The sequence below is a fragment of the Tursiops truncatus genome, chromosome 10, assembly GCF_011762595.2.
Source record: "Tursiops truncatus isolate mTurTru1 chromosome 10, mTurTru1.mat.Y, whole genome shotgun sequence".
NCBI classification, from domain to species: domain Eukaryota; kingdom Metazoa; phylum Chordata; class Mammalia; order Artiodactyla; family Delphinidae; genus Tursiops; species Tursiops truncatus.
The window spans coordinates 7780264-7802285 of NC_047043.1; the positions used below are offsets into that span (position 1 = coordinate 7780264).

The 22022-nt window shown below is 43.7% G+C and overlaps 1 protein-coding gene across 21 annotated transcripts in view; it reads left to right on the forward strand.

Moving 5' to 3' along the window:
• Positions 1-22022, forward strand: part of GCNT2 (glucosaminyl (N-acetyl) transferase 2 (I blood group)) — a 148112-nt gene that overhangs the window by 77101 nt on the left and 48989 nt on the right. Inside the window, exon 2 of one of the 21 annotated variants that reach the window (XM_019945044.3) lies at positions 48-15584. The exons of 19 other annotated variants lie outside the window; for them this stretch is intronic. In XM_019945044.3, coding sequence (XP_019800603.1) covers positions 48-265 — 218 coding nt within the window. In that variant the 3' untranslated portion in view covers positions 266-15584. Of the gene's footprint in view, positions 1-47; positions 16561-22022 lie in introns of those variants that run through there. One more of the 21 variants, XM_019945040.3, reaches the window with a different exon arrangement.

Here is a 22022-nt window from a genome sequence, read left to right on the forward strand (position 1 = left end):
GATAAAAATGCGCGTCGGTCTCATGATCACGTCTCTTTCCTTCTTAGAAACCTCCTGCGCATCCCGTCACAGACAGCCTCACGTCCGAGCCCCTTTGCTGGAAGGGAGCTCACTGCAGTGTGGCCCCTTGACCTCTGCAGCACCTTCTCGCCCTGTGCTCCGCCCCCATCCCATACCGCACACCAGCTGTACCGGACAACTCGTGGGTCTCAAATGTGCCACTTTCAGCCTCGACTCATGCCAGCTCCCCTCCAGAATGCTCTAGAACGCTCTTCCTCCCTCTCCCTCCTCTGACTGGCACGTGCATTTCTTTGAAGATTCGGCTTAGAGTCATATTCTCTAAAGAGCCTTTCCTCATTCTTGCTCCTGTGGACTCCATCCCCCTGTATCACACTGTACTCCAGTTAGTCTGCAATGCTGTGTTTGTGCTCCTAGTGACCTTCTAGACTGACCTGCAGGGATGGCAGCAGCACCTGCTAATTTCTTCTTCCTCATTCCTAGCACAACGCCTGGCACACGAGCAATGGAGCCCTGGCTCCTTGGTGTCATTCCACTTGCACAAACGCAACTGTTTTCTCTCTCTCTCTCTCTCACATACACACACACGTACACACGTGCACACTCACACTGCATGTAAGTCTAAACGGCCATCCCTCCACCACCCTCCGTTCCACCCAATGAGTCTGGGGTCCACAGTAAGCATGAGGCGGATTCTGCATTCCCATGATGGGTCTTGGTTCCCATGCTCACGAATCTTAAAGATACAGTGTGCATCTCATGACATGGTCCCTCAGCTCAAATTCACTTCATCTGGTGCTCGTAAGAAGAAACCACCATCTGGGCCAAGATTAAAAGGAAAATTGTCAGCATTGGAATTAGGGAGAGACTCTGTGTCATCTTAACACGACATATTCCCAAAGGATTTCTCCAGAGGAATTTTGACTGTATGCTGTCTTCCCTGTACATACTGGCTTTGTAACCTAATCTCCCAGTAGGATATATACCTTCTCTAAATGTTTATTGGGTTTATTGATTGGCTAGTAATTGGCAAAGTATGGGCACAAATTCAGATCATCCTATTTCTAATCTAGTGTTCTGCCCCCATCCTCAATTCAGTGTATAGAATCGCTCTTTTTTTAAAAAAATAAATTTATTTATTTATTTTTGGCTGTGTTGGGCCTTCGTTGCTTAACATGGGCTTTCTCTAGTTGAGGTGAATGGGGGCTACTCTTCGTTGCAGTGCACAGGCTTCTCATTGCGGTGGCTTCTCTTGTTGTGGAGCACGGGCTCTAGAGCGCAGGCTCAGTAGTTGTGGTGCACGGGCTTAGTTGCTCCGCAGCATGTAGGATCTTCCTGAACAAGGGCTCGAACCCGTGTCCCCTGCATTGGCAGGCAGATTCTTAACCTGTGCCAACAGGGGAGTCCCTAGAATCACTCTTTTCTAAAAGTTGTTTGTACTCAGAAAAGGCAGATAGGGTAAAAGTGCCACGAAGAGACGATTATCTGAAGCCAGCAGCCTTTGGACAATACTTTTGTATGTGACTCAAAGTCACAGAACTTTGAGCAATAACTTCAACATTAAGAAAAAGCTATCATGTGTTGCCAAAAGTGTTAAAGGGCAATGCTTTTATAATCCCTCTTTGGAAACTTATATTGAAATGGATTCTGTTCTTCTTATTTCTTGGTTACCAACTACTGAATTGAGACTTGGGTAACAGCTGATTTTAGAGCCACTATTGTCAGTGAAATGCAGAACTAGGGAGAGTGAAGTTTTCAGTAAACAACCCCTGTGAGTCTTTTCCCCAGTTTGCTTTTTGGCCCTTGCTGTTCTCTCTCCCTTGGTGATCTCACTGGCCTCCAGGCTCATCACCATTCCTGTCCTGATGAATCGTGACCCTGCATTGTGCTCCCAGGCCTTCTCTGCGTTCCTCCCAGGCCTCTGGGCATCTCTTCCTGAGGGCCCCACTGGCACCTGCTCAGGTGCCCCCACTTCCATTGCCCTACTCACCAGAAACCCCCTTCTCCAGAACCTCTGGGACAGGCACTGCTGTCCTCCATGTCAGCCGACGTCTCCTCTTCCAACCCCCAACACCTGATCAGCACATTCTGTACATTGTGTGTGTGATAGGTTTCCAGGGAGTATCACCGATCGGTTCCGGTCATTACTGCTCTAACTCCAGCCCATCCTGCCCATCTCTCAAGTAGATTGTTAGACCCATCCATGTGGTCTCTCTGGCCCAAGTCGCCCTCTTCAAAACATTCTAACCCTGGACATATTTTTCTTCTAAGAATAACTTCTCAATTCCAAAAGCTTCAGTGACATTTTTCAATAGCTTATTGAATTATTCAATACAAACATCTCAATGTGGCACGTTGGATGGTTGCATATCCCTGTTGAAAATCACATCAATATCACTGATTAATCAATTCCCATGGCTGCCTTCCCTGAAAGGAACACTCCAGAAAAACCACGCCTTGTATTCCTGCCTTTGGTACATTTTTCTTCTCAGTCTCCTTCCTTGGGTCATTCTCTTCTATTTCTCCTATTTAAATAATGGCCTGAATAGGTCTCCATTCAATGCCTTGTCATTTAGGGAGTGTTTCGTGATTTTTTTTTTTCCCTCTATTGTACATTTCAATGCCTTGTCATTTAGGGAGTGTTCCCTGATTTTTTTTTTTCCCTCTGTTGTACATTTCAATGCCTTGTCATTTAGGGAGTGTTCCCTGATTTTTTTTTTTCCCTCTATTGTACATTTTGTAAACCTTTGTTGTAACTCCTTTTTTTTTTGGCTGGACCTCCAGGGAAGTCCCAGTTGTAACTCTTTTATGCCATTCTGTAATCTTCTTTGAACTGTAATTATGAATGTGGATATCATATTACCCTGACAACTATTATCTCTTCAGCGTCTTTTACATTTTTGGCAGCTCAACATAGGGCACATCCAGTGGGATAAGAATAAATATTTATTGAACTGGAAATAACTGAAATAACATTTAATATGCCCCTCAGCACGGCTGCCAAGTCAGCTGCAAATCACCCCCTCCACTGCCCCCTTCACCACCACACACACACACACACACACACACACACACACACACACACACACACACAGCTTAGATTCCTTTGCCAAATCTTAGTAGGTCAGCTTCAGACAGCATCTTCCAGCATGTTCAGTTTTTCTGGGAATTTTCCTGAAGTCCTTTCTGCCCCTAGTCAACAGCAGTGGCACTGTTCTCTCTCTTCTGTTTTTCCAAAGCATCTTGCTCATCTTGGGAATGCTTCTCAATGCCAAGTTCATCCTGGGGGCAGCACCAGCTCAAGCCAAGGCCCAGCGTCTGTGAGCTTAACCGGTGGGCACCTAACTGCACCAAAGAAGTAAAAATAACAGCCTAACATCAGAGGACCCTATTTTAAAGACCAGATCTGGGTTTTTACAGGGCTGCTGCTCTGATGGCAGTAACCCATCATTTGATGAAGCAAATGACCCTGCTAAGAGTTTTAGTGATTTTTTTCCTGGGTCTTGGAGTGGGCAATTTGCAGTCTTAGAAAGCTACATCCAAAGCAACCATTATAGGGAATTTCCTGCGCTGTGCGGCCAAAAAAAAAAAAAAGAAAAAAAAGGGAACCCACTAAGTAGCAGTTATATCAGTTACTTTTCTCTTTTTTTCATATTCATTACTTGTATTTTCATCATTACATCATTACTGATTGCTTGACTTTATTTAGATCAAGAATGATATGAAAGCAATGTGGCATGAACTTAAGGTAAAGAAAGCAAACATTCTGAGAGCCATTTTTTTACATGAACATGGATTATACCATTTAATGCAGACCAAAGGCCATGCAGTTTTTGCAGGTAGGTTTTACTTCCATTCAGATTCTTTTCATGTAGATCATAAAAATACAATACAGTGTGATGAGCCCAATTCAGAAATTACATGCTGCAGCCCATATTAACACTGACAGTTCCTAATAGAGGAAAAGAAAATTAAATTTTCTTTTTTTTATTTTTTGGCTGCGTTGGGTCATCATTGCTGCGTGTGGGCTTTCTCTAGTTGCCACGAGCAGGGGCTGCTCTTCGTTGCAGTGCGAGGGCTCCTCATTGCGGTGGCTTCTCTTGTTGCGGAGCACGGGCTCTAGGCGCATGGGCTTCAGTAGTTGTGGCACACGGGCTCAGTAGTTGTGGCTTGCAGGATCAGTAGATTTGGCTCGCGGGCTCATAAGTTGTGGCTTGCAGGATCAGTAGCTTTGGCTCGCGGGCTCAGTAGTTGTGGCACGCGGGCTCAGTAGTTGTGGCTCACAGGCTCTAGAGAGCAGGTGCAGTAGTTGCAGTGCACGGGCTTAGTTGCTCCGCGGCATGTGGGATCTTCCCGGCCAGGGCTCGAACCCACGTCCCCTGCATTGGCAGGAGGATTCTTAACCACTGCGCCACCAAGGAAGTCCCGACAATTTTCTTGACCTAACTAACCAGTTCTTAATGTGGTTTCTCAACGCCTGTCTTTCATTCTCTGATCTGAATAGTACGTGACATTCTTTCTTGACATGCTTTTGGACAAAGCCATGAGTAGAAAAAGTTTTTTCCCAAGTATGTTTACCTTTTTTGAAAATTGAGATATAATTAAGACAAAATAGTATATCAGTTTCAGGTGTACAACACAATGAGTTAATGTTTGTATATCCTAAGAAATGGTTACCACAGTAGGTCTAGCTGGCATCCATTGCCACGCACGGTTGCAATTTTCTTTTCCTTGTGATGAGACCTGTTAAGATCTACTCTCTTAGCAACTTTAAAAGATAGAGTAATGTATTATTAACTGCAGTCACCATGCTGCACGTTGCATCCCTATGACTTAGTTATTTCATAACTGGAGGTCTGTACCTTTTGACCCCCTTCCTCCGTTTTGCCTAACCCACCTCCACCTCTGGCAACCACCAATCTGTTCTCTGCATCTATGGGGTTTTTTTGTTGTTTTAGATTCACATGTGAGTGAGATCATACCATATTTATCTTTCTCTGTCTGACTTATTTCACTTAATGCCCTTGAGGTCATAAATGGCAAGATTTCCCTCTTTTTTATGGCTGAATGTATATGTGTGTGTGTGTTTGTGTGTGTGTTTTCAATTCCTTCAGATAAATTCCCAGAAGTGGAATTGATGGATCATATGGTAGTTCTGCTTTTAATTTTTTGAGGAACCTCCACGGTGGCTTCACCAATTTACATTCCCAGTAACAGTGCACAAGGGTTCCCTTTTCTCCACACCCTCACTGACACTTGTTATTTCTTGTCTTTTTTTTTTTTTTTTTTTTTTTTTTTTTGCGGTACGCGGGCCTCTCACTGCTGTGGCCTCTCCCATTGCGGAGCACAGGCTCCGGACGCGCAGGCTCAGCCGCCATGGCTCACGGGCCCAGCCGCTCCGCGGCATGTGGGATCTTCCCAGACCGGGGCACGAACCCGTGTCCCCTGCATTGGCAGGCGGACACTCAACCACTGCGCCACCAGGGAAGCCCTGTGCAGAAGGTTTTTAGTTCAATGTAGTCCCACTTGGTTTTGCTTTTTTGTTTTTTAATTTTTAAAATTTATTTATTTATTGGCTGCGTTGGGTCTTCATTGCTGCGCACGGGCTTTCTCTAGTTGCGGCGAGCGGGGGTTACTCTTGGTTGCTGTGCGCGGCCTTCTCATTGCAGTGGCTTCTCTTGTTGCAGAGCACAGGGTCTAGGCGTGTGGCCTCCAGTAGTTGTGGCTTGCGGGCACTAGAGCGCAGGCTTGGTAGTTGTGGCGCATAGGCTTAGTTGCTCCGCGGCATGTGGGCTCTTCCTGGACCGGGGCTTGAACCCATTTTCTCTGCATTGGCAGGCGGATTCTCAACCACTGCACCACCAGGGAAACCCTATTTTTGTTTTTGTTGCTTGTGCTTTTGGTGTCAGATCCGAAAAGTCATCACCAAGACCAATGTCAAGGAGCTTATCCCCCTACGTTTCTTTCTAGGAGTTCTGTGGTTTCACGTCTCACGTTCGGGAATTCCCTGGCCGTCCAGTGGTTAGGACTCCACGCTTTCACTGCCGAGGGCCCGGGTTCAGTCCCTGGTCAGGGAACTAAGATCCCACAAACCACACGGCACAGCCAGGAAAAAAAAAAAAGTCTCACATTCAAGTCTTTAATCCTTTTTAAGTTATTTTTTGTATATGGTGTAAGATAGGGGTCCAGTTTCATTCTTTTGCATGCAGCTGTCCAGTTTTCCCAGCACCATTTATTGAAGAGACTGTCCTTTCTTTCCAAATATATTTACTTTGTATCCACTTCAATGCCATGTTTTCAGAGAATGGATGATTGGAGGTTGTTCTTTCAAAGCCTTTACTCTCGAGCTCTGTACTTATTTCCATGATATTCATTCCCCCATAATCTTTCTCTTCAACCAGATTTAAAAGATCAGAACTTAACTGTGAAAATATCAGAGGATAAAACTGCAGTCTTGCCTAAGCAAGCTGAAGATGCTAAGCTCATCCTAAAGGAGTTAGCTTCCTGCCGTGATCAGCCCCCTCTTCCAGGTATTTCCTCATTAGGCACCCCCTTCCCTAGCCCCAGTCCTCACATAATTCCTCCTTCATCGAAAATCTGTAATTCTGCCCTCAGTTCAAGTTGGAGCTACTTCTTTGAGCTCCTTGGGGTTCTACAGAAAAAAAGGCCCTCCTGCCTAGGACTCCAAATGCCCTCCCATGTCCCTTATGAAAACTGCCCACCCCAGACCCTGAAGTCCCGGCTAGGTGTCGGGGGGTCTCCTGGAGAGGCTGAGCACTTCCCCATAGGGTTTCTCCTCCCTCTGGACTTTGGTCTGTCTAGACTAACTTCTCGCCACCCCACTTCCAAGAAAGCCTTCTTGGTTTCTCTCTGGTCAGATGTGCTATCACATTTTCAACTTTCTCCTGCACTTAATCTAAGCAAAACTCCCTAAAGCAGTTTTCCTGTAAAAATAGCCTCCTCTTTATTCTGTGCAGAATCTAGAAATATCACAACATTTAGAGCTGAAAGGAGCCTTAGGGAACATCTTTAGTTCCTAAAGTTGTACAAATATGGAAATTGAGAGTCAGAGAGATCAAATGGCTAGCTGACTACACTGTTCCGTAAGATGAGTTAACATTTGCTGGCTTCATTGCCCATTTATTATAAATTTTAATAAAAGCATTTCCGTTAATAAGACCACATATTTTTCTATTAATTCCTTCTTTACAGAAAGATGTGCCAAGTCGTATGTGGGGTGGAGGGAGGAGGGGATTTTAGATATAGTTAACACTATAATAACAGTTATTTTCCTTTTAGGTTCTCCCTTCATTGTATAGGTTGCTGCTAACACATTCTTATAACCACTGGGGAACATCTGTGTAGTTAGAATGGTTTAAGTGTATTCTTTTAGGTTCACCATAAAGTTACCCCACAAACGTACATCATTTCGTCCTCATGCCTCAGTGGTTCAGGGATCTGTTCGGAAGGCTCATGTAGAGTTTCTTTGCACTACAATTTGCAGAATTTTTATGACCTGCGATCAATGGTTTCAGCATTTCCTCTCCTTCGATACTGATCAGTTATTGAACATCCTCTAGTTGGTATATCTTTCAGCAGTGACGGCTTAGGACCGATGGTATCTAGGATAACCAACCCATCCTGGTTTGCCCAGGACTTTTTCAGTTTTAGCACTAAAAAAATCCCATGTCCCGGGAAATCCCTCAGTCCCGGGTGAACTGGACAGTTGGTCACCCTAAGTACTGCCCTTACACATTCCTGCTCATCTTTCCAACGCCCAAGGCCTCTCAGGACTGAGAATTAGTGCCCTAGGTATTTATGTTCCACAGAACAGCACTGAACATTTACTGGAAGAAGAAAAAAAAAAAAGAGAGAGATAACTGAAACTACTCCGTTCTGTAGGTTACAACACATTTAAGACACACTGAGGGGTAGTAATCAAAACTACACTATCAGACCTGAGAGCCCTAACCAAAGCAGACCGGGCCTGAGCCTACCCTATTTATAACAATTTTCCCATTGTTTTTGAAGGGAAAGGATCAAGTTTAAGGATGTCATTTAAAGGGATGGATTGGTAAATATAAAATTTGAATCTAAAACCACTTGAACCAGTGGGAGAATCAAATGCAAAGATTTTCTTCAATTCAGTACAAACACAGAACATATCTTGGAGGCAAATTTTTTCCAGGTTTAATTTATGGGAAAGCAGAAGACACATCTGCTTTTGGGGATTTATCTAAGCACTCTGCCCTAACAAACTGTCTAAACTCAAGTAAATGACAGGTCCTATGGGGAAAGAAGCTAGTATGATAGTGGATTGAATAAACTGAAAACGAGTCAAGAATTTAATAGGGCTATTAAAATTATTTGTTGGAGGAAGCCACTGCCTATCTCTATTTTAAGACTTTTGTTTTCTTTGAGTATCTTCAAAATACAGATCTCTGGTAGCAGCTGAATGATAAAATATTGTCTCTTAGAAGAAATATGTCCTTGCAACTTCAACTTTCAAAACTATGGGGGTGGAGGAGTTTGGCAGTACTTTGTATGAGAAGGGTACCAGAAGAATATCCCAGATTTGGAAATATGTGGGACATGCAAGGTCTTCTCCTTAAGAATTTGCCATTTTTTTTCTCAGAGCACACATTTGGAAACGGAAAAGTTGTATAGAAAGACAAAGAGTCACCAATTCTGTCCCTTGAGATTTAACAAAATATAGCCAAAGGTAAAATTAGTGTGTGTTTGTTTTTTTGCTTTTGTTTTTGCTTTTGCTTGGAAAACTGGAATTAAATCTGGGCCATTAACCACAAGAGGGAAAGAAATTTGCTACCCAAAGGAGGCTGCTAGGGACGTAGGAAAAAGCAGTGTGATCTTGGAAGAATGAGGCTAAGCTGGGGTGACGGTATGCGGAATAGTATATAGTAAAATACAGAAGGCTTCTTAGCCAGATTTACTTTCATAGACTTTCTATGATGCTTTTTAAAAAATTGGGACACTAAGACACAATGATCCCAAGAAACTTTCTTAAGGTCACATAGTAAACAGCAGAGCCCAATTTAAACCCTGTTCCAAAGCCTTGGTCTTCGCCAGCATGCTCTATCACAACCTTTTTGCAGGGTGCACCAGCTCACTGGGTCTCTGGAGAACAGGTTCAAGAGACTGCAGCTGGGAATGCAGGGCAGTTCCCTTACTCTGGGGTGTAGGGAGAGGGCTGAAGGGGCTGGAGCTGCCTTGATGGCTCCCATCTGTACTTTGGGGTCTTTTAGGTAAAGAATGACCACTAAAGGTACCTAGGAAGGTGGGTGGGTGCTTCAGTTTCTATATGAACCAAGTCTGGCAACAGAGAGAGATTCTGTAAGTTTTGTTGAGTACGCCTTCTGTGCAAGGCATTGCTCTAAGCTCTTTTTATGTACTAATCTATTTAAATCTCTTTGGAACGCTATGAAATCAGTGTTCCTAATATATTTGTTTTACAGAAGAAGGGAAGCTGAGGCATATAGCCCAGTGCTCTGCACTATAACCCCAACAGGGTATGCAAAGGGATTCATGCAGCAGGTACAAGGATGACCAACATTACCATTTTCCCTCATTACACATTTCTTCCTCTGGAAAGTGCAAAGACTCTGATATTACAAAATTTAGGCCTGGAGAAACTTGATTATTATCTAGAAAAGAAATCAGCCAGTGACATACAGCCTGGGGGCTAAATCTGGCCTATTTTTGTATTGGCCACAAGCTAAGAATGATTTTACATTTTTAAATGGTTGTAAAAGAAAAAAATTATTTTATGACATGAAAATAAGAAATTGAGATATCAGTGTCCATGAATAAAGTTTTAGCAGGACACAACCTCATACGGTTACGGCTACTTTCAGAATTTTCAGAACACAGTCATAGAGTTGAGTGGTTGCCTCAGAAACCAAAGGGCTCTCAAGCCTAAAATATTTACTACCTGGCCCTTTACAGAAAAAGCACTGACGTCTGATATAGAAGCATGTGGTAGACATATTTGCCTAACATTTTTTTCAGAAAAAGTTTTGTCAGAATTGTGAGTTTCCTAGATAATTTAAAGGCTGCCCTTTTGTGCACAAAATGGTTAATTAAAAAAAAACTATTTGAATAAACATATTTCAGAAATTCCTTTTTAAATAAACTATGCAAAATATATGTACAAGAATATATTAATACATTTATATTTCACTGAGTGTTCCTACTCTGCTTGTTTTCAACCCCAAAGCACTGGGTTGGCCTTCACAGTTTTCAAGCCCTTTCATTAACTTATTTGATAATTTTAAATACTAGAGGTATTGATCTATAGTAATAAAATGGTCATGGGGCTGTACAAATGCCAGTCATTCTTTAATTGAATGATCTTGCACTGTTTTTGGAGTTTTTCTTTTCTTTTTTTTTAATTGAAGTATAGTTGATTTCCAGTATTATGTTAGTTTTAGGTATACAGCGAAGTGACTCAGTTAAGTGTGTGTGTGTGTGTGTGTGTGTAATTTTATTTTTAGATTATTCTTCATTATAGGTTATTACAAGGTATTGAATATAGTTCCCTGTGCTATACAGTAAATCCTTGTTATTTATTTTATATATAGTAGTCTGTATCTGTTAATCCCATACTCCTAATTTATCTCCCCCCTTTCCCCTTTGGTAACCATACGTTTGTTTTCTATGTCTATGAGTCTGTTTCTGTTTTGTATATAGATTCATTTGTAGTAATTTTTAGATTCCACATATAAGTGATATCATATTTGTCTTTGTCTGACTTACTTCACTTAGTATGCTATTCTCTAAGTCCATTCATGTTGCTGCAAATGGCAATGTTCCATCCTTTTTTATGGCTAAGTAATATTCTATTGTGTGTGTGTGTGTGTGTGTGTGTGTGTGTGTGTGTGTGTGTGTGTGTATATATATACCACATCTTCTTAAGCCAATCGTCTGTTGATTGGTACTTGGGTTGTTTCCATGTCTTGGCTATTGTAAATAGTGCTGCTATGAACCTTGGGGTGCATATGTCTTTTCAAATTCAAGTTTTCATCTTTTCTGGATATATGCCTGGGAGTGGGATTGCTGGATCATTTGGTAGCTCTATTTTTAGTTTTTAATGGAAACTTTTGGAGTTTTTCTCAAACCTACTTCACTCTGAGTATATCACTTATTGCTGACAAAAGGGTGCCCAATCTACCAGTTCTATATGCCTCTTCTAATTTGTGATTTCTTATCTGCTTAGATCTGAGAAAGTCTGTTATGATTGTGTCTAAACTAAAAGTGAATAAGCTAAGCCTCAAGAGAGCTTCATATAGAGGAGCTTTGATGCTTAAACCAAAGACGATAAAGTGCATCCTGGGGGCCAGTGCAGTCTTCAGGGTGCATATGTGTGCATGCACTCGTGTCTTAAAAATTTGTTAATTACTTGATAACATTTAAAGAGTTTGGAAATGTTTTCAAATAGAATTCAGATTTCTCCTTCCTCTCCAAATATCTGAGGAGCTGGCAGCACTGGCCCCATGACCCCACGTTATTCAGGGCTGACTTTGAGAAGGAGGGGCGTGCTTTAGGTGGGGCAAGCACCTGAAGGCTCTTTACCCCCATCTGCACCCTCCCTCAATGTCCACAACACCGTGCCCAAGTGCTTGCTGCCGCTCGTGAACTCACTAGCCCTGTTTTTGTTGCCCTCCACCAGCTTCACCAACTTTTTTCACTTACTTTTCTCGCTTACCTACCTGTACACATTTGAGTGTGTGAATGCAGCCTACCACGTGTGATCATTATTTTGGTTGCTGGGAGACGTTCTCTTGTTTACTGTCTGGGTCTCGCTTGTGGCCAGTGTTTGAGGTTGTCAGAATGACATCACCAAAGCCTTCGATGAGAAGCAGGATGGTGTAACCTTGGGAGAGATGAGACGGCCTGGCAAAAAACATTGCCTTGATTCAGTAGCCAGTAACTGTGCCGAAAGAAGCAATCAGAGGTAAAGGAGAACTCTAAGGACTTGGGAACAGGTCAGGCCCAGACTGTAGCCCTGCCCCTGCAAGAAGTCATTCACGTTTGCCTCTGAGACACCAGCGGGGGCAGATGCACAGCTCAAATGAGGTTAATGAGAGCTAAAGTGACTGTAAAGGAAAAAATATCCCACCGCGTTCTCCAGAAGCCGCCCCCCCCATAGCCTAGCCTTTTGTTTTAAGGTTTGAGCCAAGCGAATTATGTGTTGTTAGTGGCTGTCCTTGTGCTGTCTCCTTGATTGTGACAGTAAAGGTTATCCTGGGGGCAGAGAGAGGCAGGGAGTGATACAAAATGTCCACTTGACGACCGTTTTCAATATGGTAAGCCAGCTAGAGTGAAGAGAGCAGAAATCCTGTCCTGGTTGGAAGTTAATAGCTTAGTCTGCCCAATTATTTGCTGGAAGAAAATTCCTGTTCAGTTGCCACAGATACCAGGCCAAACAAACCTACAGCTGGGCCAACCGCTAAAAAAGGCATCGCATTCTAATCTCTGGCTGTTCATCTAAATCATTGTAAATAAGGCAGAACAGACCAGAGAAGGGGTTTGGGATCCTGCTATTTTGAGCTGTTAATCACATTGTACCCCCTTCTCATTTGCAACCTGCTTTGACTAAATCATGTTGAAAGATTTGTTGAGTTTGCTTTGCATTGGCATTGGATCAGAGCTCCCCCTTGTAGGATCAAGGGTCGAGACAAAAGGAGGGGGAAAACCAACAGAACCTGCAATGAGAGCCCTTTGTGCCCACTTCCCTCTGCCTCTCCTCCCAAGTTCTGCTGATTCCTGCCATTCACTTCGCAGAAAAGGGTGTGGGTCTAGTAAGAACAAAGGGAACGGAAGGTATCAAAGCAGACTATTCAGTACTTCCCTTCATGAACCCGCATTTCTAGGATTCCCCCACCCCCCAGGGGGGTGAAAGAAGATAATGATGGGGAAGGAAAAGAGGGAAATTTAACCTTCATTCTTTTAGAGTGGCAATAAATCAACCCATCTGAAAGCCTTAAGAATGTAAATGTTTTTCTTTTCCGTTACTAAGAACAGAAATCAAAATATCAGTTCCTTAACAGGGTCAGAAATGCTGGATGTTTTTCGAAAGGGAAACAACAGCAACAATAATCGCTAATGCTTATTGAACATACACGACCAGATACATAAACCCTGAACAAGAGTTATCTCACTTAATGTTCTTAACAACCACGTGATATAGGAACCACTGTTATTTCCCATCTTGCAGACAAAGAACCTGATGCTTAGAGAGGTTAAGTAACTCCACCCTGCTCGTGTAGCTGGTCAGTGACCAGCTGGGATTTGAAGCTAATTAGACTGGCTCCACCTGGACCAGGGAGCTGCAGAACTAAGGCTCTGGCTTCTATCTGCCTGAGTGACTTTGAAAAAATCATTTGTATTGGTCTTAGTTTGCTCATCTGTGATATACAGAGTTGTGTTAGGTGATCTTTAAGATGCCTGCCAACTCTTTGGGCCTATCTCCAAATCAGTATCTGTCATGTTGACCGAAAAAAAAAATCACACAACCTAAAAATTGAGAATTATGTTTTATTCGGTGGACATTCTGAGGACTTCAAGCCTGGGACAGCTCCGAAGAGGTCAGGGAGGAACCAGGATACACAGGAGTTTTTGCAACAAAGACCAGGTAGTTGGACGATCAAAACATTACTGTTAGTTAAAGAAAACCAGGCATCTCAAGTAACTGAATGTAGCACTTTCCTATGTATGAGAAGATGCAGAAGTTTGGGCTCATCGAAATCATTCCTTTGATAGGTACCTCAGCTCTCTGGGGCCAGTATCCTGTGCTTTCTCATCTCATCTCCCCAGGGTGCACCCCTGGGGGTGGCTGCAGTGGCAGGCATCATGATGGCTTCGTGGCAGGCATCCTGTTTCCATCTTGAGCTCCCTCAGGGCTCCCCATCAGGGGCGGCTGTCATGTGATGGCTTGATGGCTACAACATCCTTTGTTTACTGATACGGCAGGCAACGTTTTTCATTCTCAGTCACATCCATGCTACTGTTGTCAGTCATTAGTCCAGAGCTGTAGGACATGAAGGGGTGGTGTGGGACGGGAAGGGACACAGGGAGATTGCTGCGTTACACACCAGTGTCTTCCTAACAGAAGCAGCTGCTTCAGTTGCCACGTCAGGCCCAGACAGGTAGGAGAGTTGGGTTGACTGCGGGAGTGGGATGGGAGCAGGGCCACTTTTAGCTCCTGTGGCTGCCAGAGTTGATCCGTTAGTTGGGCCAGTAACTTTCCTCCAGAAGCGTCCTTACCACGGGCATTAGTCTGCAACGCACTCCATGTTTGCTGAGCACTGGAGGCACCTGGCACAGGTGACCTAAGAGAAAGCATCTGCAGTGTGACCAGAACTGCTGGGCCTCTCTTCCTGGCTCCCCTGAATTACCCTGACGATACTTCCAGGAATTTTGCAGCAGCCCTGGAAGCCTTTGTTCTTTCTTCAGAGTAAGGAAGTGGGAGAGGGGGTTGGGTAGAAAGGAGAATCTTTTGAGTTCTATGAAACGACCTCTAATCTGAAGATGTCTGGCTTTTAAAGAGACCCAGTGGCTAGTCACTCCACATATGGTAGATAATACTGTGTCAACAGCTCAAGTTATCTGAAGCTCTGTGTGAAATGGGAACCAACTCTTGCTCTCTAGGAACAGTGAGTATCACCTTTCTCCCAGGGAGACGAACTAAGGTGTGTTTATTTCATTTATGCCTCCACACCCACCCTTTAATGTCAAAAGTCACTAGATTCCTTCTACCCTCATCTCATGCCCCCAAGAGTGTAATTCTTATTTCCCTCTACTCATAGCCTGCACAGACATATATGTACTATGTAACATCATCAGAAATTGTCTGATTTAATTCAGGGAACACCTACCTCTCTATTAGACTTTTTTCTTTTTTTTCCCCTCGCCTCTGACAATCTTCTACTTAGGCATGTTGCAAGGGCATTTTTCCTTATCTGTGTCTGTATACGCCCGGAGGTAGAGGTAACACTGAGAGGAAAAGAAGTGGCAGAGAAACAGGAAGAGAAATAAACCCGCGGAGCAGAAGTCCAAAGGCTGTAGTTTCCAAGGACTGCTAGCGGGTTGCGGGGCTAACCAGAAAAATGAGAACCACTTAATTCGAAAAGGAAGGGGAAAGCCTAAGACTAGAAGGGAGATCAGATCGGAATAGATTGGATGGAGGGGGTGGGATAAAGCCAGAGAAACAGCCTGGGTGAAACGAGCCGTCAGTCATTCCAGACCAGAACGCAACTTGCTAAGATCCACTGGCGTCTTGTATGCAAATGAGAAGGGCTTCCCGGAGGCTGGGCTGAGCCAGACGCATTCTGCTAGCAGCCGGGATTCAGCACCGAGGCTTGAAGACCAGTGCGCGTTAAGAAGCATCTCTGGCCATCACCAAGAGAGGATGGATGCCACCCAGAAGCAGAGAATAAATGAGGATTAAAGGACCCGGGAAAAGGAAGCCCTCTTGAGAAACTGTTGAAATTCAAGATTGGCAAAGGAGGTTCAATTCCACCTCTTCACACTTGTGGTTTCAAGAACCGATGGTTTCTGAATCCCTGGAGAGAGACTCCTTCCCCAGGGAAGTGAAAATAATGAGCTTTTGGAGGTATTGCTTTTTTGCTTTCACGGTGGTCAGTGTGGTTATTTTTGTGATACTTTACAATAGCCAGTTAAGCCAGCCAAAAAGTTACGGGAGGCTGAATAGTTCCAATGAAAGGGATTTTAGGATGCATGCCTGTAATTATGCCTTAGAAGATAAGTCATCCTTTTTGTGGGAAAAGACACTGACATCACCTGTGGGAAGTGTCCCTTGCAAGGACTACCTGATCCAGAATCACTACATCACGAGCCCCCTGTCGAAAGAAGAAGCTGTGTTCCCTTTGGCATATGTCATGGTCATCCATAAGGACTTCGATACTTTCGAAAGACTCTTCAGAGCTGTCTATATGCCCCAAAACGTCTACTGCATTCATGTGGATGAGAAAGCCACAATTCAGTTTAAGAAATCTGTGTGGCAGCTACTGAGTTGCTTCCAGAATGCTTTTCTTGCTTCAAAAGTAGAGCCTGTGGTCTATGCAGGAATTTCCAGGCTCCAGGCTGACCTGAACTGCCTGGAAGACCTTTTAGCTTCTGAAGTTCCGTGGAAGTACGCCATCAACACCTGTGGGCAAGATTTCCCCCTGAAAACCAACAGGGAGATCATTCAATATCTGAAAAGATTTAAAGGGAAAAACATTACCCCGGGGGTCCTGCCTCCCAATCATGCAATAAAGCGGACTAAATATGTCCACCGAGAGCACTTAGGCAGAGGTGGCTCTTTTGTGAAAAATACTAATATTTTGAAAACCTCCCCTCCACACCAGCTGACCATCTACTTTGGCACTGCCTACGTGGCCCTTACCAGAGAGTTTGTCAAGTTTGTCTTCCAAGACCAAAGGGCCATTGATCTGCTACACTGGTCCAAAGATACCTTTTCCCCTGATGAACATTTCTGGGTGACACTTAATAGGATCCCAGGTAGGTACGAATTTCCATTCCCGTTTTTTCTTATCCATACTCAGTTGAGTTTGCTAACATTCAGCTCCTCTTTGAAATGATCTGGAAAAAAAAATAAATGCTTAGAAAGCTATTAGTCTGCTTGCTTTTTAGTGACAGTTTGGTGACAGCTCTACTGTCTTATGACTGTGCTATATAGAGATAGAATAAATATGCCGGGTTCCCGGAGTTCCGGCAAAACTACCTTTGAAGGTGTATCACATGGTTCCCGACCTTTGGCTCAGTCTTTTTTCTTTAAATTGAGATATAATCGACATACAGTAGCTCAGTCTTTGGAATGAATGGCTTTCGTAGTCCTTGATAAGCACAGCTATAACATAATGAGACATTTTGAATAAGCATTGTAGAATTTAGGAGTTGAAATAGGTAGTGTTTCTTTCAGAGGCTGTTACACAGTATTACACTGATGCTTAAAGTTCACGGGTCGGGGGGGCGCGGGAGGTGGGGGGGGGGTGTCTGTTTTCAGAATCTTTGACTCCTCTTTAGATGTTTCCAAATTATCACTGTGGCTTAAACGTTTCCAGTCTTAGGCCTGAACAGGTGTCCAGGTCTCAACCGACTGGGTTCAGTAAATCTACTCTGATACTTTATTGCCTGGAAGAATGGGTAACAGTGAGTTGAAACATACGAGAGAGATTCTAGCTGGAGTTGACCCAAAGTCAGCTCTCAATTTTTAAGTCCCATTTTCTTATTAGAAGTTTGCATTTGCAGCCTCTTGTTTTTATATACTGTGAAGTCTTTCCCGTTGTTCATGATAATTTGGGGCCAAAGTATCAGAGGCGTGCAGGCAGAAAACAGCACCAAACTCCCTCTGTGATTTAGGACTGGGTTTCTTTTCAAAAGTCTGTTTTCCATATGTTGTCTAGGAAGACCTATGTGACCCGTAGGGCCTCTTTCTGGTGATGTCCCAATGCACCAGTTTCTACTATTGTACCAGCGTGGGTGTGGGCGTCAGCTCTGTGGGGAGGTGACCCCATGCCTGCCATGCTTGAAATACCCCCCTGCTCTTGCCTGTATCATCGTTATTGTTGACACGTGTGGGTGCTACCTTCATATCTGCAAGTAGACTTATAGCAATTATTAGGTGCTCGATGACTCAACGTCCCTAAGTGCTAATCTAGAATGGTGGTTATAGAAACCTACTTAGAGAGGGGCAGAAAAAGGACCTGCAAGGTGGCTGGGGACAGAGGCGTGCAGTTAATTTCAGACGATACTAGGTTAACAGTTCACAAAGACTTGCAGGAGGGGGAGTGAATCAACATGTATCACAGTGAAGTGAGCGTCCTACTTATTCACACAAAAGCATTTCACACACGTGTAAACCTACTGTACGTGGCATCTGACGCCGTTCTTGTTAATACAGTTTGTGCCAGATGGGTTACGCTCTACATCATCTCTTTGAATTATGAGAAATTCTCATTGTTATCCTCGCGTACAGATGAGGAAAATGAGGCTTAGAGAGAGTGAAGTATGTGCTCGTATCACACAGCTTGTCCAAGGCAAAGCTGGGATCTGACTCTGGATTCGTGTGGCCTAAAGTCTGAAGTGTTCTCTTGCACCAGGAAAAGGAATAGTCGTTTTTTCTTTCCTGTATAGCTAAAGCGAATTCCATGCAGAACTCCAGAAAGGTAAAAAAGGTGAGGTTGAGGGGCCTCCCTGGTGGCGCAGGGGTTGAGAGTCCGCCTGCCGATGCAGGGGACACGGGTTTGTGCCCCGGTCCGGGAAGATCCCACATGCCGCGGAGCGGCTGGTCCCGTGAGCCATGGCCGCTGAGCCTGCGCGTCCGGAGCCTGTGCTCCGCAACGGGAGAGGCCACAACAGTGAGAGGCCCGCGTACCGCAAAAAAAAAAAAGTGAGGTTGGGGAAAAAGTGCAGAGGGCAATGGAAGTAGGCCCCACCTGACCACGCTAAGCTGGAAATAAGGTTAGCAGGAATATGGGTGTGTGTATGTGTGCGCGTGTGTGCGTGCGTGTGTTTTGGAATCATAGGAAGTTGTCCTGCTGGAACCAGTTGCCACACCCCACCCAGGCTTCTGTGCCTGCTCCCACAGGCCCCATCCAAAACAGGCTTTGGTCTGGCTGTCCCTTCTCTGAGCCAGTGGAAGTGGAAAGCGTTCCTCAGGTCGTGTGCTCACAGAGGCTGGTGGGCGAGGCGCAGCCAGGGTGAATTTGAACCTGATCACTATTATGATAACAAAAGAAAATGAAGTATCTTGAGGACGTTATCTTCCTACAGAATAGAAAAGAAGTCTTCAGAAAAATAATAGAACATTCTGACACGTCTATTTTCAGCACTCAACAAATATTTATTTAGCCCTGCTAAATAAATTTAGCGTGGTACCCGGCACTATTCTGTACACTGAGGGTGGCTCTGGAAGCAGATGACTATGACCTTATGGAATTTAAGTTTGGAGATTTGAGTGGTTGAGTATTAAGTGTAGTGACTCTTTAGTATATGGGGCTAATTTTAGTATGTTGAGCTAATTTTCCCCCTGCTTGGACCCCTCAAAATGTTGTGGGTTTTTTGGTTTTTTTTCTGAATATCTGTCCCTATTTTAAAAATGTTTTTTAAAAGCTTTTTTTAAAAAAACAGTAAATCTATTCATGAGTTTTAACATTTTAAAATTTTATACTCCATCAGCTGCTGGTTTTAATGCTTCCTTATATTCTTCCAGAGATATTTTATTAAGTTTATAGACAATAAAACTAATTAAGCATCATGTGTGGAAAACAGCATGTGTACTTTTTTTCTTAAGTTCACCACAAAAATACACAAAAAGAAAAATGGTCCTTATTTTAGGCACCCTATTGTCTGTAAGTGAGAAACAAAAGACTACAAGATGTATTCTTTGTTTAAATAGATCATATGCAGACATTCAGGAAGCTAATTTTCATTTAAAAGCTCAACTGTTTTTTTTTTTAATTTTGAAGCATTTTTAAATCTAGGTGCAAGGAATTTTACAGGGCAAAGGCGCCAAGGAGCTTTGCTTCCAGAGTCAAGGGATGGTGGCTGTACAGAACTCTCAGATAGGCTGGTAGAATACCTGTCATTCCCTTCCTTAAAGCTTTTTAGTGACTTTTCCTTATCTTGAGGCTCAAGTTGAAGGTCTTTTTTTTAGGGGGGGCCGCACCCCGCGGCCTGTGGGATCTTAGTTCCCCAACCAGGGATCGAACCCCCACCGCCACCCCTACCCCGCTTTCGGCAGTGAAAGCGCAGAATCCTCACCAACCACTAGATGGCCAGGGAACTCCCAAAGGCAGCATAACCTCTGTGACCCGACTTCCCCTCCTGCCCCGCCCCCTCTCTCTACCCTCAGTTCTTCTTTCCTGACACCTCACACTTCATGTTCCAGCAACCACTTGGTCCTGCACACTTCTGCGATTTTCACTTAAATTTTTTCTGGTGGCTTTTTATGATGTCTTCTCTGGGCCACTTCCTATTGTCTCTCTGACTAATGCCATTCATCCTTTGTAACCCTCCTTGGATGTCACCTCCTTCAGAAGCCACGCCTGATAACCCACCTCCCAGATGGTTGGTACGCCAGCTCTGGGTTCTCCTATACACCCTGACACTGCTGCCAGCATTGAATTACAATTACCTGCTAAGTGAAAATTTCCTCTGCCCTTCCTCCGCAGGGTTTGGGTTCCTTAAGGGTGAGAAATATGACATCCATTTTTATCTTCCCCATCACTACCCTGACACTGCGACCTATCACTGTGCCTGACTTGAAGATACGGGTACAGTGCTAGATGCTCGTGGGTTGGGTCTGGGGAGGGGCTGGATGGTTATGAGAAGATCAGAGGGTGGTGCCCCCTACCTGGGGTGGGTAGGGTGGAGGTCATTTTCGACAGAATTAGAGAAACAGTGGGTAAGTTACTGCTTGAATGTCCAGTTTCATAATAGCTAGGCCAACAAATGATACCAGTAAAGATAAAGATATCCAATACCTTGTAGAATTAGCAAGAGTTCCAGTTGAAATATTAAGAGGGCAGAATCCTTCCTTAGAACATCTGGTTCCCAGGTAGCCAACCTGGGAACAGGTTGGCCCATCATGCCCTTCATTCTGATGACCAGAGAAAGCACTGGTACCCTATGTGAACTCCTCCAGTTAGTTTCTGTTTTACCTGCACCTGGTTTGAGATTCTCCCACTACTTGGCACTTACCCAACCCTGCTGTTTGTCCCATTCCTGGCCTACTCTCGGTTCCTGCGGTGGGCTTCTTCTGTTTGAATTTGACCTCAGCTACTGGCTTGGGGCAAAAAAAGTGAGCCTTAAGGAAATGAAAGGTTAAGGAAAGACAACAATAGAAAGAAACTTGAGAAACATTTCTCCAGGTGTAGCTCTCAGCAAATGTAAACACTGAGTTATTTGGAAGGTATGTGTTGAGGGAAAGGTTACCGGGGGCTTAAATCTGGGTGGGGCTGGCTCAGCCCCAGGCTTTTTCGAAGTATGTGTTGTGTTCTCTGTACATCAGCCTAAATTTACAGTTCAGTTGCTAGCACCACAAAGGATGCGTTCAGTTACACTGATTTTACCAGAGACCAAGAATTATAACCATTGATGGACTGGTAGAATCATGTTTTAATGAACATCATTAGAACATTCAGGTTTATAATAAAGTTATCTTGGGGGGGCGGATGATAATCTACACTGGTACTTATTGTGTCGATACGGAGATAAATTCAGATTGAAGGAGAAATTACACAAAACAGACACTTCCTTGGCTTCTTGTCTATTGAACAGAGTTTTCGAATGACCTGACTTTTGTATGGCCAGATAATATTAAATACACATAATAAATTTGGACATGATTTTCAAAATGTTGTATTAGCTATGTGGGCTTGTTTGGGTTCTTTTGCCTCCTTGGTAAGTGCTCTAGGCAATTCTTGGGGCAGTCATTTGGGTGAGGTCATAGGGCAAGGCTTATAATCTACAAGGTATCCTGGCTCTTGGGAACCTAGATGCCATGCTCCTTGTAGAGAAACCATAGGCAGGTTACAGAGTATTTACTTAATTAAACTATACTGAAGCTGGAGCTATTTGAAAGCTCATTTATAATGCCTCTGGACATTGACTGTGCTGTATAATACTTGGATCATCTTCATTGGGGAATCTGTGCCCGAATATTTTTTGCCCCTGCTACCCTGTGAAGGAAATAATCTGGAAATACTGCCCTTAATTAGCTTTTAACCCCTAATCCCTAGAACAACATTATGCAAGACAAGAAAATTTGGATTTTAGTATATGTGCACATTTAATTAAGTACAAATACCGTTGCAATTGGTAAATAACCAATAAGCTGAACTTAGCATGAATTTAATTCTTGCAGAAAGGATTAATGTATTGATAGGTACTGCTTTAGAACTGGCAAGGCCACTTTTCCAGCTTTCATTCCACCTCTAGTTATTTTCTACCAACTGTCT